Below are 19,193 nucleotides of genomic sequence, written 5' to 3'. Positions count from 1 at the left end.
GAATGATTGTATTCAGTACAGCAAGTTGTTATATTGTACAATCTGTAAACCTATGTTAGATTTCAGGTCAGAAACCTGTTCTTAAATATCGCAGTAACATTAAATGCACCAAGGAAGATTAAAATGTGTTAGTAAAGAAGAAATCTTATTTAAAAGCTTAACAAATAGCTTCAGTTGGACCACAGTATTTTTCTTCATTGTTTTGTGTTTCTTTCAATGAAAAGAATTTTAAGGAGTGGGAATCTGACATTAGATTCAAGACAGCTACTTTTGAGAATGAGATGCTTAAAGCCTTAAATTCTTATTGCTGAAGTGTGGTAAGCTAGTCTAAGTGAGAAGGTGAATGAGAAGAAAGTGACACAACCAAAGATCTTGCCTTTCAGAGGAAAGATAAGTATGAGGAAAAGAAGAGAGATTACAGCTAGCTGAGGGATATTCATGGATGTTCTGGGGAAAATTTTATTTGGTGAAAATTGAGTGATGAAATTAAATATTAGTGTGTTAAAAAATACTTCAACATGAAAAATGTGGTTTGTATATATTTTCCTGTATTTTTCTAAAAATCGTAAGTCATCTTTAGAAAGTATAAAGATTTAAGTGACAGTGTGACAAAATACTGTGACTATAAACTGCAAAATCTATTAATTTGAATGATGAAAAAACTTGAGGGGGGGAAATATATATATTCTATAGATATGTTTTAGTTGGGCCTGAAAAGAACTGTAGTTGTATACCTGGAAATGGAACTGAAATAATGTAGTAACCTCAGTTACCCGTGTACAATCAGGGCTGATCGTACACTTAGTTCCTTAGCAGAGAACAAGAAATATCTATTTCTCCCTTTGACAACGGTGATTTAGTTGGATGATGGGTATATGCTCTTTATTTTGGAGCTGATAAAAGTTTATCATGATGTGTCCGTACTTCATAATGGTAAGTTCTTATTTCCTTAGAAACTGTGGGGAAAAATATTGTGATGGAGAAGAGTTACTGTTGGGATTGTAGTTTTAGAATATTTAATTTCTATTGGGAAGAAAAAGGTTAAAGCAATAACTTCAAAGTGATCCCTCAGTCTTGTTCATTGAGGCATGTGTATTAGGTGGTGAACTGTAGACACAAGTACTTAAGTGGAAGCTAATGAGACCTTTAGCACTATTACAGCATGGCAGATGCACTGCTTCTTGAAGCACAGTCAACAGGTAATTCAATGAGGGGGTTGTAGAACAGAGGCAAAAAAAAAAAAAAATCCAGCAATCCTTAGTGAACATAAAGCAAATTTCTGACTTGTCTTCATAGTTGCTGATAGTATTTTAAAAACTCTTTTATATTACAGTCTACGCTTTCATGGAAAGAATAGCTATTTAGTTTCATCTGAAACTGTTCTCAGGACTTTTCCTTCCTGCATTCATGAATATCATCTTGCATATGCTTGCTTAGATTTAATGTTAGTGTGAATTGACGCTCCAGGGCAGCCTTGGCTGAAGTGATCACGGGACAGTTGAGTTTGAGATCCTCAGGACAGTGAGAAGAGCATGCAGCAAGCTCACTGCCCTGGACTTCAAGAAAGCAGACTTTGGCCTCTTCAGGAACCTGCTTAGTAACATTCCATGGGATACAGTCCTAGAGGGCAGGGGGGCCCAAGACTGCTGGTTGATATTCAGGGATCACCTGCTGCGTGCTCAGGAGTGTTGCGTCCCGACTAAGAGAAAGTGCAGCAGGAGGGCCAGGAGACCTCCATGGATGGACAAGGAGCTGCTGAGGAAACTTAGGGGGGGAAAAAAGGAGGTTATAGAAGGTGGAAGCGAGGACAGGCTGCCTGGGAAGAATATAGGAGCATTGCCTGGGAAGCTAGGGACCAGGTTAGGAAAGCTAAGGTCCAGCTAGAATTAAGTTTGGCAAGGGATGTGAAAGATAACAAGAAAGGCTTCTATAGGTACGTAGCAAATAAAAGACAACTAGAGCCCTCTCCGGAAGCTATCGGGAGAACTGGCTACCATGGATTTGGAGAAGGCTGAGGTTCTTAATGACTTCTTTGCCTCAGTCTTCACTAGCAAATGCTCTGACCACAGCACCCAAGTCTTGGAAAGCAGATGCAGGGACTGTGAAAATGAAGACCTTAGGCCCACTGTAGGAGAGGATCAGGTTCGAGACCATCTTAAGAACCTGAACGTGCACAAGTCCAAGGGACCTGATGAAATCCATCCACGGGTCCTGAAGGAGCTGGCGAATGAAGTTGCTAAACCACTGTCCATCGTATTTGAAAAATCCTGGCAGTCAGGTGAAGTTCCCGATGACGGGAAGAAGGGTAATATAACCCCCATTTTCGAGAAGGGGAAGGTGGAAGACCCGGGGAACTACAGACCAGTCAGTCTCACCTCTGTGCCTGGCAAAATCTTGGAGCAGTTTCTCCTGGAAAGCATGCTAAGGCACATGAAAAACAACGAGGTGGTTGGCGACAGCCAACATGGCTTCACTAAGGGGAAATCCTGCCTGACCAATTTGGTGGCCTTCTATGATGGAGCCACAGAACCGATGGACAGGAGCAGAGCAGTTGACATCATCTACCTGGACTTGTGCAAAGCGTTCTACACTGTCCTGCATGACATCCTTGTCTGTAAATTGGAGAGACATCAATTTGATAGAAGGACCACTCGGTGGATAAAGAACTGGCTCGATGGGCGCACGCAAAGAGTTTTGGTAAACGGCTCGATGTCCAGTTGGAAACCTGTAACGAGTGATGTCCCTCAGGGATCGGTGTTGGGACCGGTCCTGTTCAACATCTTTGTAAGCGACAAACTTTTTAGAGGAAATTACTGAATTAATACGTTCACCTTTTAAAGATTCCGTAAAGTTCTTGTGTTGCAGGCCTGCAGTGTTAGCAGAGGTAATTACCCACTCAAAATTCTTGTTGTGCTAACGGGGTTTTTGGAGATGTGGAGGGTTGGCTGGGGACACGTAGGTCCATAAAATATATTTAGATTGTGAATAAAGAAAACCAAACACCACCCCCTCCCCTGTTGTCCTTTCTCTTGTCATTGCTTAATGTCTTTGTTTCTTTCATAATATCACTGGACCATAAAATCTGCCCTGAAGAGCTCAGCATAGACAAAACCACAGCCAAATAAAAAAAAAATGTTGAAAGCAACCTCCAAGTTGGTGAACCTTCAGAAATAGCACATTGCAACAGACACTAAAATAAGAGCTCTCTCTAATAAAGAAAGAAAATTGCTTTAGGGATTTCAGTGCCAATTCATTGGCGCTAATACTTAAGTTAGTAAGATGAGAGAGGAAGATCAGAAGTGATGGTCAGATGCGAAGAATTAAAAACCTGGTTTTATTCGAGCCTTGACTGTCATGGCTTTCATGTAGATCTGGCGATCAGGAGGAAGATCAGTGGAAATTACATTGGCAGGTTGGGTATACATTAAATTTTAGCTGCTCTTGTGAGGTGGCTGTTTTCTAGGCATTTCACTTTACATGTGTTGTTTTGTTGAAAGATGTGTTTTGCTGTGGATAAGAAAAAGAAAAAGTTCATCATTTTTAGTCATCTTTAAGGAATAGAATTCTATTGAACTTTGTGTATGCTTCTAAGAACTGTCTGCCCTTGCTTCAGCAAACTCTATCAAAATGAAAAGAGTTGCATTAAAAACTAGGGGAAACATAAAAAAACCTGTATATTAACTATTTACACGCTGTCCCTTAGATTGGGGTAGCTCTAATAGAAGTGTTTAGTACTTAAAATGTAATTATAATGTTTGGTAAAACTATATTTTATTTTGATATTGGGTCCATAGTAATGTGGCTGAGAAGGGAATTGCATACTTGATAGAAGCAGGCTAAATAGAAAATGCTATTAAAAATTAGTCTTGTTTAGATGCTTTTTGATAAATATCAAGTAATCCTGGGGCATTGGAGCACTGTTATGCAATAACTGATGGCTGAATATTTTATATTATTCTGCAGTATACAGAACTTTGATTTAGTTTGAATGAAGCCAGTTTAAAAACCCCCAAGCTTTAAGAAGTACAGATGAATGACATTAGATGAATCATGAACTTTAAATAATGATTTCCAGACTATATATGCTAGTTTCGGTTCATGTTTTTAACTTGTCATTACTGATAAAGTAGTTAAATGGCATTGACAGATGATAAGTAAGAGGTTCACAGACATCGGGTCTGTGAATCTTTGTCATTTAGGACAAAGAGAAAACAAAGGGTCGTGCATTAAAGGCATGTGTATTCCTTTCCTTTGAGATAAGGAAATCAAGACACTAAGCAATGACAAGAGAAAGGACAACAGGGGATGGGTTGGTGTTTGGTTTTGTTTATTTACAACCTAAATATATTCTATGGACCTACGTGTCCCCAACCAACCCTCCACATCTCCAAAAGGATCCAGCCTTTTGAGGCTGTATAATGAATTGGTATTCATTTTCTGGTATCAGTGAATATATAAATAACTTATAATATTAAAGAACCATGTAGTCTTTTCTGTGTGTCTTGTAGTGAAGGATGAGGACAGGGAAATCTGATTGTACTAATTCCTTGGAAAAAATTGGGGATGGAGAGCATCTCCAAATCAGTGTTCGGGGTCTTTGATCTACCTGCTTTCCCTTCTCTTCCTGTCTGGCACATAGATACGTTTTGAAGATGGAGTGATTGCAGACTACCTATAATGACAATTCTAGAATGGGCAGTATTACCAAACTGGGTGCCATTCAGAGATGGAAATTTGAACTGAGTGTTAGGGCATTAGGTATGGGAGAATTTAACTGTCTGCAAACATCTGAAAAGTTGAAATGCCCTAGGCATAGAGACAGTATGAGTAGGAAGTAGTGTAACTTGATTGTGGGGCTAGAGGTGAGGAAATCAACAGTATTTCTCTGGTTTTGAGGAGGTGAAATTCAGTTCTAGATTCAAATGCCTAAATCTTGGTGGGTTGCAAAGCAGAGCTTGAGCTCTGAGATACTTGAGCTCATGGTATAATTTTTGTTTCCATGAGATACTTGAGGTCATGGTATAATTTTTGTTTCCATTTGCCAATAGATGCAGTGATTTACGTGCTCTCTAGGCTTCTGCTGAACTCTCAAGAGGGACATGGACATTGAGCTCATATGTATATGTAATCATACAAATTTAGGTGATTAAGTTTGAATGGAATCCCACATGGTGCATCACTTACGACAAGCTGCATATTCAGTCCATCTCTTGTTTTTTCTTCTCCATAGAAAGAGAGTTGCAGTAGTTTGTTGGAGTCTATGGGATTCGTCAATGAAACCTGCTAAAGGTCTCTGAAAAAAAAATAGAATATGTTCAGGGAGAATTTAGGTTGGATGTATGAAAAAGCTCTTTTTCATGGTAAAAATATTCATCTTAGTTATATTTTACTAGAGGAAATGAGAAGAAACCTCTTAAGAGTTTAAAAAAAGGATTGAACAATGTCTTTGAGAAAATGTAATAAAGAAACATTCACAAGTATAGATATACACATGTAGATGTATAATATACATATTTTTAGTGCTAGTGTAAATTACAATGCCTTTTTGGGGATGTGAAAGGGCAAAAGGCAGATTTGGGGAACAGCTGGTGCTTTGAGTTTTTGCCAGTTGCTCAAATACTTGAAAACCCAATTTGACTGTTACAATAGCCATGCTCCGCTGTTGTTTGGAAAGATCATACACTGTGTTTGTCTTCTTTCATGTTTGTGACTGTACATCTGCTTTCTACTTGACTTTTTTGTTGTTTTTTCAAGTCTGACTTGCCAAAGCAATGTCTAACTTCTTACATGCAGTTTAACAGCTGTTGTCCAGAGGAAGGTGGTCTGAGCTGACGTGGAGAAATACTCCAGCAACTGCAGGGGAAGCATGGAAAGAAAAGCAGAAATGCTTCAATTATCTCTTTCTGTACCCTGCTTGCCTCTACAGCAGTAACTACTGGGATAAGTGCCTTCTAATTTTAAAGCAAAAGGCAGTTATGCAACTTGTTATGATGAGGGAAAAAACGGAAGAGAAAGGGAGGTGAGAATACTGAGGGAGCACGCCTAATGTGAATTTTTAATGGTCTGATCCAAGCTAATTCAAACTTCTGATGTCCTGTCCTTTCAGAATGTGTGTGGAAATCAAGTTAGATTAGCTGTGTGGTTGCTGATGCCTGTAGGGTTTGGAGAGCAGTGTCCGTTTGTGCTCTGGTCAGAGTTCAGTCCAGCCAGATGTTATGTCCAATCCGTGTCCAATCCATGTCCAATGAGGCATGTGTGGATTTAGTGAGATGTAAAGTGACATCTCACCCTCTTAGTTTTCTTCTTCTCTCTTTGACTCCTGCTTCCATTTTTCTGGCCGGATGAGAATGTCTCATACGTTTCTAGTGCGGCTGGTTCTATGTAGTATAGCATCTTTCTAGATCCTTCATCTGTTGTGTCAGATGCAGCTGGTGGTTTAAAGCCAGCTATGTCAGGCATAGGTGGCTCCATGCAGGGAGTGGAGCTGGAGCTATTTATCCTATAGATGGTTGTGCTGTGTGCTTAGCTGGGGTAAAATGTGTAAGAAAATGGTCAGCTATGATTGGTCCCAATCTTCTGAACCAAAGTTTTTGAAAATAACTTACTTGCCCTATGTTTTCAATTTATTTGGGGATGGAAGCAAAATTATTTAACCTGTACGTTGTAAAATTGAATATGGTTTACCAAATGCCAATGTGCTTAATATGTGACAGAGTATCACAATGGATATTTCTTCTAGTAAACAGGGCTGAAGTGTAACTTGAAACAGGTGGAATATGAATGTGGAAGGCCTTGGAACTGCTCTTGCCAACTCTTTTTTGTACCTGATAACATACTACCCCCAGCCTGGTCAAGTCTGATGAAGCCCCTGTAATTCAGAGGCTTATTATGTCTTGTTTAACCTCCTGTTAGGCTTTTTTCAAAATATAGGTAACTTCTCATGAGTTTTCTTTAAGAAAAAATAAGTTCATCTAATTGTGTGTAGTGAATAAAATGGTAGTTGTGCTTTAATGGCAAAAATGCATAGTAATAAGAGCCTTTTTTACTTACGAATGTGTTAGTAGCTGAATAGGTCTGTAGGTGTTTGATTCAGATAGTTCAAGGTTTTAAATTAGAACAAACTTGGAATTGCAGGCCTATTTTTTGTTTGTCTTTTTTTTCTTCCTCTGATCAGGAGCAGTTAATGCATTGCTTAATCTGTTGCATATATTTACTCATCAGTGCTCAGTTTACCTTTTGGAATTAAACTGCATGCTGAAATGAGGCCAATACATAATAATTTAAATAATGCATTCAAAAATGAAATTTGTTTTTCCCTGCCCTCAGCACTGTTGTGTTTTAGCCTGCTCTTTAAAGAAATGGGATGTCTTGCATTAGCGTGTCTCTCCCTTGCTAGCGTTGGAACACATTATGAAATGATCCAGTGAATTGATGAGAAAATGAAAAACTCAAACTGCAGTTGTATGTTTTCTTCAAATTAGCTTTTGTAGGTGAGAAAGAACATGATGCAGAAGGGACTTAAATCAGTGCTCCTGATGAAGTGGTAGGTGCTTTCAAGAGGTAGCAGGCAGATAGCTGGGCAGCATGCAGCCAGCTTCCGACTAACCCCAGTGCATCGTGTGAAGTGGTAGGGAAAAGCTGGGTGCACTGCCAAAGGTCATTTTTGCTCTCAAAGCTCCTTTCTGCAGGATAGTGGGTTTTGTGCTGTTCTTTTTTGATGCTTTGAGATCTCTGGTATTTGTTGTCCTCATCCTAGTTTCTTTTATTTTCCCAAGAAAACCAGTTCTGACAACCTTTGTTTTCTCAGATCAGTGTCTTCCCACATCTGGCATGTTCCCAAAATCTGTTCAATATGTGCTCTTATCTTATTCAGACTGTTATTCAGCGCCGCCTGTGGAAAACTGTCTTCTACCTCATGTGGCAGCTTCTTCCTTATTCTCACCCAGCCTATTTCTGCAAAGGTCTTGCCCTTATTTGTTAGATGAGTTTATCATTTTGGCTGAAAACTGTTGGAGTGAGGGTAGGTCGGTCAGTGTCTGATGTAGTCAGGGGCTGTACGCATGGACAGTCCATCAGTGGCCTGCTTACCAAGGCAGCAAGCCAGCTCGCTCCAGCCAGTGATCTCTCCTGCCACTCCTGTGGGCACTGCCAAGTTTTTATAAATGCAAATGTGCGCTCAAGTCCAGTGATTCCAGTACTGAAGCACAGTCTGTGTATACAGTAAACCTTACATCAAATCTAAGGCAAAAAGTATGTTATCTGCATGGCCTGCATCCTCTGTGCTTATCTGCAGTGCTCTTGTCATGGTGAAGGCTTGAGTGCACGGCTCTGGTGCCTCAATAGGAATTGTACAGTATTTTACAGCAGGAAGGCTGAAGCAAGAGCTTTAAAAGAAGAAAAGTGAAGTATATTTTGTAGGAAAAAACCCTGAATGTGTGCTACACAGATTCATCATTCTTAATTTCATTTTTGTAAATATAATACATATTTTTCTTTAAATTCCAGGTTGTGAGCCATGCCTTTGGTGAAAAGGAACATTGAACCACGGCATCTCTGCCGAGGAGCTCTGCCAGAGGGAATTACTAGTGAACTGGAATGTGTAACGAATAGTACCCTTGCTGCTATCATACGCCAGCTTAGCAGCTTAAGTGAGTATCTGAAACTTCCTGCAAGTACTTGACTCCTGCTGAAAACCTGAATAAATTAAAAGCTTTAAGATGGCTTGTTTTAAATAGCAAAATTATGATACAGGACATTGCCACTTATAATAATATACTGCTGCTGCATTTCTTTTATGCTCTTCTGTTTTATGAACTTTGTACAAGAGCCTCTCTAAGATTTACAAGGGTAAAAGAAACCCCAGACACCTCTCTTCCCCTCCCCATGACCAACAACAAAAAAGCAAACAACCAAAAGACTATGGCATAGAAAAACAGGAATTTTTCTAATGTGAGAGAAATTGGTACAAGAAATGGGACTGACACTTGAGTTATTCTTGGCTTTCAGTTGTACAGGATGAAATGAGCTAACTCTTCTGCCTCCTGGCATCGAATGACACAGTTGATTGAAATTTCAGTTTGTCTTAATGTGCTAGAACTTCTTAAGCCTTTTCTGTATATATGTATGTGATCATATAAATTAAATAAAGTACATACATCAAAAGAATGACATTCACTGGACAAACCTTTAGGCTACTGTTGAGGCAGACTAATGTCAGCTCCATATGGAGCAGCCTACACAGCACACCTGGCAGTTGACGCCACAACCAGCAATTCTAGAATGCCTGGAGTGCTTGCAAGAAGAATAATATTTCTTAATGAATGAGAAAAAGAGATTTCTTCAGAGCCCGTTTAATAATCAGCTGCTGTTGTTTGTGCTGATAATTCTGCTCCTAAAAAAGAAATTATTGCTTCATCAGTTTCTTCACTTTGTAAATGGAAATGGTTTAAGAATGTAAGAGAGAGTCTGCATGGAGCTTAGGCTATGGGTCTCGCTAAGTTCAGTCTTCGTTTTGTGGTGATAGGAAATAGCCTGTGCTTAGAAAAAGAGTACAAGAAGTACAGCATGTTCTCCTTTACAGCAGACAGTGATATAGGGATTTCTGAGCTGGAGATCTATCTGAATCATCCTATGTAATGAGCATTTGTAAACCTATCATCTGTGGAATTGCTTACATGGGTTCAAATTGGGCAAGAAAAAAGCTCAATCCCTATGACCTCTGGCAGAATGTCCCAAATAGCAGTTGATCTGTTTCTTCCTTTTGGTACCTTCTGGTTCTTGAGTTATGAAAAATAATGACAGGTGATTTCATCTCATGTATTGCTGTCATTGTCTGTGATTTTATTAAGTCTTTATCATGTTGTCCCAGTGATATCCTTTCTAGGTTGGAGTGTCCTGATCTGTTAGTACTCTTTTCGAATAGAAACCATTTTGTATTTCTAATCATTGTTATTTCTGCTTTGGATATGTAAGAGTGTGTTGGGGGGTTTCTAGCTGGAGTGCTGAGGACTTCACATCATAATCAAAACAGATTTTTTCTGTTTTATCATTAGCTCACTAAGAATTAAAAAAAATTTGATTGCTGCTAAACATTGAGTTGATATTTTCAGAGAAGTTTCCAAGTGATTCTTTGATCTTCCTTGCACAGTAGCTGCCGATTTGGTGTCTAAAGTTAATTTATAGCTAGTTTGTGTTTGTACTGTCATTGCATTTCATTTACAGTTTTATGAAACAGTTGCTCAGTATTGACATCCTTAAGTTTCAGAAAATTGAGAAGAATGGCTAATGCCCTAGTTACATTCAAGGATGTCTGATAAGACCTCATTTTGGTATTGTACAATGATTGCCAAAGTGTGGATAATTCACTTTTCACTTGTCTGACTTGAGAGGAAGGTTTAACTTTTTTTTCTCCAGGTTTGGTCTTGGGCCTAATCTGCCTGTCACATTGCGTATTCAGATCCTCTTAGGATTGTTGCTAAGGAACTGGCTACTTATACAATCCATATCCTGAAATTTTCCCTTTGTGGATTTCTCTGGTCATCAGAAGTGTCTGTAGACAGCCCTGAAGTACTTCATTGGTGTCAAGTTAAAGATCTGTGCAAATAAATGGCGTGTCCTTTGTTTTAACAGATGAATACATGGTATTTAATGAGTGAAGTCTACCACCAGGCTCATCCACAGTCTAGAATGTCATGTTTGCAGAGGGTTTTCTTCTGCAGGCACCATTTGTTTTGCCTGTGTTTCAAGCCAACTGGGAGCAAGGAAATGATCATAGAAAAATGCTGTGCTGGAGCTAACATGATATGTCCTGCTGACAGCATCAGAGCTGGTTGGTGTTCCCACAGCTTGAAGCATAGAGAGAGCAAGTACAGGTCTGTCTTGCAGTCACACTGGTTTTTAATGTTACGCTGTTTGTTCAGTGCGGATTATAAAACTGGCAGGTCTGTGCTGTTGCGTACAAATCTGGCTTGCTTCTGCCTCTGCTCTTTTCAGGAGACATGAACAAGTTCCTATCCAAAGGGAATGTGCTCTCAGTGGAGCTTTTTTCTATTATGTCTTCAGATTGAGGTTTGTTTGTAGCCAGCTGGCTTGGAGCACAGGCAGAGTGAGCAGCATTCACTATGAAACTCTGCACTTTATAGAAGGCAAGAGCTTGACTAGGGGATTCACCTCTACTTGGGAGGAGATAATCTACTGGGGGGGAGGACTGGGAACATTTGCAGCTCATACCTGTGGGAGCCATGATGCTTTACTCAGTAAATACAGTTATGGAGCGAAGGTTTTGAATAAAGCTTCCACAAAATACTCCCTCCCTTTTGGCAGTGGAGTTTGGTCTGATGACTGCAGGCTCCAGGCAGTGGTAAAAAAAAAAGCTGTTCTCTGCAACAGGATCTGTTGTACTATGGTTTTGTTCCCGAATTTTTCATATATGTATATATGGGAAAGAAATAATAAATTACATCTGATTGTCATTGAAAACTAAATATTAAAAAAGTCTATATGTACTCCTTTATTGAACTCTTCTTAAGTAGATTTCAGTCTGTACATTAACATACTCACTGTGTTTCAAGTTGCATTACCACTTCTTCTTTCTCTTTCTTTGAGCCTTCAAATATTTTGTATTTTTGTATATTTGGCGCCTCCATTCAGATACCACCTGTCAGGCTGAAATCTTACTTCTATATGGGTGAAACCACCTGTACGTGGGTGCAGAGCTACTTTCGTTGACCCATGTGCAAGTGATAGCAAACATTTTTGCTGTACAACATAAAACAGAGGAGTTGTGATCTGTGGGGACTTGGAGGACTTTCTTTCACACAGAGAGCAATGTCCGCAAGCTGGCCTCCTAGTATTTTCTTGGGTAGATGGGCCGTTGGCTCAGATTTTCACTAGTTTGCATGCAGGCCTGAGCCTACTGCATCCAGCTTTGTGTCACTCTGCTCTTTACCACTGGTAAATAAGGCTGAGTTGGGAAGTTAGCTTTTGTGACATTAGGTATGGTGCTGGAGGTACTATGAGGAGGCAGGTAAGAATCAAGACCTGGTCAGTAACAGCCTACTGCTTTTGCTTACTTGGAAGAAGGGAGAAAGGAGGAAGTGTGATTCTAATGGTAATTAATCCAGTTACAAATGGGTGGGTAGAATCCCTGACTTCTGTTCCATGTTGTGCTAAAATAGTTGTATCCTGGGTGAATTCCAATTTATAAAACACCAGCTAGTTGTGCAGGATGTTTCAGTCCTCACCTAGGGCTGTGAGGAGAGCTGGTTCCCCTTGGTGCAGCCCTACTGTCATCTTTCTGAATGCCATGTGATAACACTGGCCTACCTTTTCTCTTTGGCAGTGCATCTTCATGGTGTGAAAAATTGTCACGCTTTCAATGCACCATAAATATTTCTATGAACTGGAATGTGTTCTTCCATGTACTTGTGCTGTGACTCATGGAATGCAAGGGGAAGCTGTACCTTCTAGGCTCAAATATGTGAAAGGAAACTAGCCAAAGTGATAAACACACAGTTTGGTTTCTAGTCTTCAGACAAGCCAGCACCATTGTTTGACTTGGTCTTCTGTTATAGCACTGAGCATTTTGACTGCTGACAGGAGATACCTTTGCGGTAATGTATTCAATGTGTTAATGCACACCTTTTTATGCAGTATGTGAAAATCAACTGTAATTAATTCAGGTGGTGTCTAGTCTTTGCGAAAGATGTTATAAACTGTTGTGGCAAGATGATGCTTCATGTAATTACTGTAGAACTTGGGTAGAGGTATTATTTCAATTATTTGTGAAATGCTGATCTCCAGAAACAGTGCTTGGAAATTTATTTTGTGAGCAATCAAATATACAGCCTAATGAAGATGACCTGTGGTAGTGCTAGAAAGAGGCACTTCTATTAATTGACGTTAAAACCTACTGAGAGTGGGGATTTGGTGAGGCAGTGTTATGACTGTATTTCCCCTGAACTGCTTCTGTGGTTGGAGGGAGCTTTGGAAGGAAAGACTGCATAATTCCTTTTGGGTGTTTTTAATTAATATTTAGGTTGTCCATATGTTGGGAAACACCTCATGTTTTTAAATGACTGTCTTATAGTACAGTCATTATAGTCCTATAATTCAGCTCTTGAGTTGAAAGATACATGCTAATATCTGCTTGTTTCTGTATTGTTAAAAATCCAATTTAAAAGATGGTAAGATAGGAAACACTAGAGAATTATTACTTTCTTTCTAAAACCTACTGCATCATGTTACCCAGAACAGTGTGTCCAATATTGCTTTATCATGTCACTCTTTTTACTGACAGGAGATTGACAACCTGTCTTTTACTTGTTTTAGAGTAGCAAGTGGCTTTCTTTTCAAAAAAAGAATTCAATACTAGAAGTAGTATGTTCCCACAAATCAACTTTATGACTTATTTTGCTTCCTGAAAGATAGCTGACAAGCACCTGTCTGCTTGACTTCTCTAGAGGTGATGTGTTTAATCCTACAATGCGGCAGTCCTCCCTCAGCAGGCTAATTTCAATATATTAACATAAACTAACATCCATTAAAATTTATTGATGTTTTGAACTCTAAATAGTGGTGGCTGAAAAATGTAATACCTGCTTTGTTTAGCTGAAGATTTTAAAAGATTAATTATTCCATAGCTTGTGATAACCTTTTCATTTGCAGCAGCTAAATCAAATGGGGATTGTAATTGAATCTCAACCAGCTACCGGGAAGCACTTAGAGAATGCTTTTAGTGTGAAGGCAGTTGGATACTGGCATGGGTTGGCCAGAGGAGTTGTGGAGCCTCTGTCCTTGGAAGTACTGAGAGCCCAGCTGGACCACAGTCCTGCGCAACCTGCTCTGACCATGCTTTGGGCAGGGAGTTGGACTAGATGATTTTCAACCCTAACTATTCTGTGGTTGTGAGACTTCTGTTTTGGAGGGGCAGCAGATGAGGAGCAGGTAGGGAGCACACCTTGCATATCCACCTCCCACATATCTACGAAGCAGAGCTTGGATACACCAAAATATCTAACGTTTTGGGTTAGATATTGGCTGATTTTATGTTTAGTGAAGGAATCTATTACTGGTAAAGTCCTCCTCTCAAAGCATGGCAATCAAATAAACATTTTTTTTTTTATTTTTTTTTTTTTTTTTTCATTTATAATTCGCAAAGAGTGCTTTCAGATATTGTTTTGGTGGTTGTGGCGGTGTTCTCTTCCCCCCCAAGTAAATGATCCAGGAAAGGGGCAGATCCTGTTTGTTTCCTAACTGTGGCCATTTTTCACTTTGGATCATGGTCTCCAGATGTTTGCAGAATGGGATCTTGACTGAAATTTTCATTACGTCTGTACTTTTATTTGTAGAATATTAAGGCTGGCTATAGGACCTAACTTAAAATGTTCATAATTGCTCTTCTTTTGGAAGTCACTGTCATTTAGGTGGTTAATGCATATTTCATATTGTTCCATGTATTAGACAAAAGTTTCACTTTCCCCTTCCCTCCATTTCTGCTCTTCAGACGCATCTTGATAGAACATAACAAGGTTGTAACAAGATGAATTTAATTCAGAAGTGTGGGTTTAAAATGTATTTTTGTTTAAAAAGCATGGTTAAGTGCAGGAGACAGGATTTTCCTTTTTGCATGAAGAATTAATGGAGTGTGGTTGTCTTGAGAGGGGTTGTTGGCTGCAGAACTTGTGGAAGGGGCGATCTTAAATGAAGCAGCAGTATCTGGGTAGGAGGAACTGAGACACAAGTAGATGTGGTGCTGTCAGTTGAATGAGCAGGCGCAATGAATTTGCCTGTAATCTGAAATGTGTAGGAGAAGTTCTGGGGCAGGAGAAGTGTTAAACTGGGGATTCTGATCCAGAGTGGTTGAGAGGTTCAGGCTGGGGGAGAAGAAGAGTTGAACTATTGATGAGGATGCCTAGTAACTTGGGCGGTGGGACATCTGGGAAAGGATTAGGCAAGCACAAGGATCTGTGGATCAAGAGGGGTTTGAGTTTGTCATGTAGCACTTCTGTCCACTGTAGCCCTTTTAGGACAGAGCCTGAGGCTGCAGTTTTGATCTGGACTATCCACTCTCAAAGTGATTAAGGTAATACAGCAGCTGAAAGGGAGGCTGAAAAAGCTGTAGGCTCCCCTTCTGTGGTGTATCAAGTCAGGTTGGCCATGGGTAAATATGGTCAATGCCATCTTAGTCTCTCAAATGACTCCAGTGACAGCAACATGTATACAGTGGGCATTGGTAGAGGTAAGTGGGCTGTCTTGCATGAAGATCTTGGTTTTTATCTGTTTTGCTATGCCTTTGTTTTAATGTTGTCTTGTGCTCATACTTATAATTAAATCTGAATCACTATGGATTGAAAGATTTTAGATTTCAGAATTGACTTCAGAAGCTTTCATGGACAGCTGTAACTTTGGGCCTTTATTGTCATCACAGAGGCAGATTTTAACGATCAGTTTTGTGTCACTTGGCAGTAGTTCAGCTATATAAGGATTAAAATTTGAAAGCTTCCCTGTTTTTATGTGGAAGATTAACCAGCATGCCCAGAACAGACTTCAGGCAGCATTTATGATATATTTTGAGATTTTTGTACAAATCTGTGGCCCAAAATTTTGCTGATGACAAACTGTGCTGTCATAATCCTACAGCAACTGTGTTTTATTATAACTTCAGGATATTGAAGCCATTTGTCTTGTGTTTTGTAAGCCTTCAGCAAAGGGATTTCCCTGTCTATTTTCTTACACAGGCAAACATGCTGAAGATATATTTGGTGAATTGTTTAATGAAGCCAACAGCTTCTACATCAGAGCAAATTCCCTTCAAGACAGAATCGATCGCCTTGCTGTCAAAGTTACGCAGCTGGATTCAACGGTAGAAGAGGGTAGGTAATTGCATGAAAGCATTGACCAAAAAGTGATGTTGACAAGACCACAGTATTTAATTATACAACGATCTCTGTCTTTTCAGAGTAATCCTGTACTGATATTTCTTCTTGCTTTCTCAGTAAGGCAAGCTGAGGAAAATCATGTTAGCAGAGTGATAAAAAATATTCTGGAGTCATATAACTGTCTTCATTTTTGACTTAGTGTTATTTCAAGAAGCCCCTGTAGTAATGAAGCCATTAAGCTGCCTTTTTCACAGGGAAAACTTTTAGGTTTTGAGTGTAATAAATCAGAATTGAATAAATCTAGACTTTACTGGAAATAAGTCAGAATATTGGAAAAAGTTCATAGTGGTAAATCTATTTCAGGGTAGGGTGGTCACGAACTATATTAGTAGTATCTGCTCTGAAGTCATCTAAGATCTATAATACTCTTTACCTAAAAGAGGCACTGTGTGTTTGCATGAACTTGGTGAAATTCTCTAGGGGGTTTTAGTCACTAGAAACAGTATTTCCTTTAAAATGCTGTTACATCCTCACTTGCTTACATGTCTGGTCATTCATAAATACACAGTAAAAACAAAGGATTTAAGTAAATCATTATATTGTTCAACTACAGTTGAGAAAACATTTTAAAGTAGTTGAGGTTGTTTTCAAAAGCATGAAAGTAACTTACACTAGAAATGTGTAATTTTGTTTGAAAGCACTTGTTTGGGTAAGTAAAACACGTTTCTCTGCCTAGCTCCGAAAGCTGTACCTTACAGGGTCTGTATCAATCTTCATGCCTTAGTGGTTTTGCAGGTCACCAATACATGAAATTTTTGCCTGGTACTGCTCAGTTATTGTGTGCAATTCTCAGTTCGTTCTCAAGACTCTATAAATTAGATGAATAGGCAAGAAATATTAGATGAAATGTTAGTGGGAGTTAAAAGAAAACAAGCCAGTGCATTCTGTTGGCACTACTCCTACAACTGACACTGTTGTAAAACAGTTGGATCAATTCAAGAAATGCTTTCATTGTAGACAAGGCAGTGAAGTGCTCTGTTCAACTGCAGTCAGAAACATGTGTTTCAGGTTGCCCAAGAATGACAGATAATGTGGAGAGCTTACTGCTGCTTTCAAGTTGTGATTGGCATTATCCGGATCTTTTTCAATGGTTGCTGCACCTCAGGAAAACTTATATTAAGAATGAAAGAAAGTCTTGCTAAAAGTGATTAAAACCTTAATTTAATTAGTTAAAGTGACTTAAATCTTTTGTTTGCAAAGAAATAATGAAAAGGCTAGTCTTGTTTCCCCCAGAATTGTGTACTTGAAAAGATAAAATGGAAGCATGTTACTGGACTGTATAAAGAAGGTATTTCTATAGAGAGATGAGGAAAGCTTAAGATCAAGTGATGTTCAATTATATGGAAAGATTTTTAGAGTTGAAGGATGGTAAAAAAAGTAGAACTCACTCTCACAGGAGGTTGTGGAGGCCATAATTGAATTAAACGTAGAATGGAGTTGAATGGATATGGATATCACGTGTAATTATAAACCATGTTGTGCCACAGGAATACCAGACCTTGTGTTCAGGCTTAAAGACAGTCTTTCTGCTATTAGAAGTCCAGGTTAAACCTCAAAAAGGGGAGATAATTGGACATCTGCATGTGACAGGATTCTTACATCATCTTCCAAGACGCGGTCCATGGTTTCATTGTTTTAAGTGAGGTTCTGGACCAAGTGGGACTTAAATCTGGTTTATTATGGTAATTCTTGTATGCCTTTGTGCTTAAAACAGTTATTCACTAAAGAAAAATCTTTGGTTTTCCTCTGTATTTTGCTGAAAATATTTTAAATAGCTAGTGTAAAATGGACTTTGTTTATCCACTTACGTTACTTACAGACCTGTGATAAATGTATTTTTGTTTCAAACAGTATCGTTGCAGGATATCAACATGAAAAAAGCATTCAAGAGCTCAACAATTCAAGATCAGCAGGTAGTTTCAAAGAACAGCATTCCTAACCCAGTGGCTGATATTTATAATCAGAGTGACAAACCACCACCTCTGAATATTCTTTCACCTTATAGGTATGGAAATGTTCATTATTTGTGTTCTTGTTCTTTGCCCTTTATCTCCTAGTTGTATGCAGAGAATAATTACAGCAGAAGGTAAAAGATGTATTGGTTACTGAAATGTTTTTTTGGGGACTTCCCAAAAAAACCCACATGTTCATGGAAAGAAAAATTGCTGTTACCACACTCGCAACCATTAAGTTGTACCTGACAAAATCATCTTATTTCAGCAGAAGTGTTACATGGCAGTATGGGATCAGAAAGCAAGGACCATTGATTATGTAAAAGGTGGAAAGAAAATTAACAGTATACTACACTGCTTTCTTTGGTTTGCTTATCCAGAAAGTTGGATTTGTTGCTTTTGGCTTCCCTCTATTCTACCTCTTATCCCCAGCATATACACACACTTGCACACAGAGTCTTTACCTTTTCTTTTCCTGGTTACTGGTGAATAAAAGAGCAGCAAGCAGGACTTTGTTTCCTGTTTTCTTTTCCTGTTGCTTTTAAGTTTATTGTTGTTCATTAAATTAGTATAATTTGTCTGTCCGAAGGGTTGTGGATAACATGTTTTTATTATGTCCTTCAGTTTTTGAGAGCTACTAGATTGTGAGGTATCTGTGTAAAGCAGGCACTCAATCTGCAGTAAATTATTAGGATTTTTTTAGGAATGACATAGCAGAGCATTTGCAGTGTATTTCACTTCTAAGAGCTTTTACTTAGAAGGTAAAATTGTTAGATTTATAGCTGATGGACATGGGTTCTGCCACTGCTACAGAAAATGGTGGTGTTTGTGTATGGACAAACAGTTAGCAAGAGTTGTTATCGATCAGCTGTTCTGCACAGCTATGTCCTAATATGCATCTGGATGACAGTGTCAGTGACCTTTATTGTTATTCCTGTTTTATTAGGGACATGTTAATAGAATTTACTAAAATGATATTTCTTGCTAAGTCCTTTACATCTGTTGAATCTAATTGTATTTGCCTTGGACAAAGCTTAAATGAACTACAAACTGTAGCCTGACCAAAGCTGGAGGGGTGTAAGAGTGTCCCCAGTACCCCTTTCAGTAGGTTAGATGTTATTAGCAAGGAGATCTAGCACACAAAAAATAAGGGGCTTATGGCTGTATGACTAGACAGGCTACAAGATCTTTTTTCTGTAGCCTGCTTCAGTGATTGTAAGGTTTCTGTATGATGAATTTCCATCACTGTTGATCTTGCTGGTAGAAATTAGAACTCAGATGCCGTCAATATTTGTCCAGGAAG

At 39.0% G+C, this 19,193-nt stretch overlaps 1 protein-coding gene across 4 annotated transcripts in view; it reads left to right on the top strand.

The window, feature by feature from the left end:
* The window catches only part of WASF3 (WASP family member 3), a 68,576-nt gene that overhangs the window by 34,223 nt on the left and 15,160 nt on the right, over positions 1 to 19,193 (top strand). For all 4 annotated transcript variants that reach the window (XM_030477326.1, XM_030477330.2, XM_030477327.1 and 1 more), the window contains 3 exons: positions 8,506 to 8,648; positions 15,738 to 15,872; positions 17,790 to 17,943. In XM_030477326.1, coding sequence (XP_030333186.1) covers positions 8,516 to 8,648; positions 15,738 to 15,872; positions 17,790 to 17,943 — 422 coding nt within the window. In that variant the 5' untranslated portion in view covers positions 8,506 to 8,515. The remainder of the gene's footprint in view (positions 1 to 8,505; positions 8,649 to 15,737; positions 15,873 to 17,789; positions 17,944 to 19,193) is intronic.

This window comes from Strigops habroptila, chromosome 2 (assembly GCF_004027225.2).
Source record: "Strigops habroptila isolate Jane chromosome 2, bStrHab1.2.pri, whole genome shotgun sequence".
In the NCBI taxonomy this organism is placed as follows: Eukaryota; Metazoa; Chordata; class Aves; order Psittaciformes; family Psittacidae; genus Strigops; species Strigops habroptila.
Note: the sequence above shows the minus strand (reverse complement) of the source record. Positions and strands in the feature narration are given on the sequence as shown.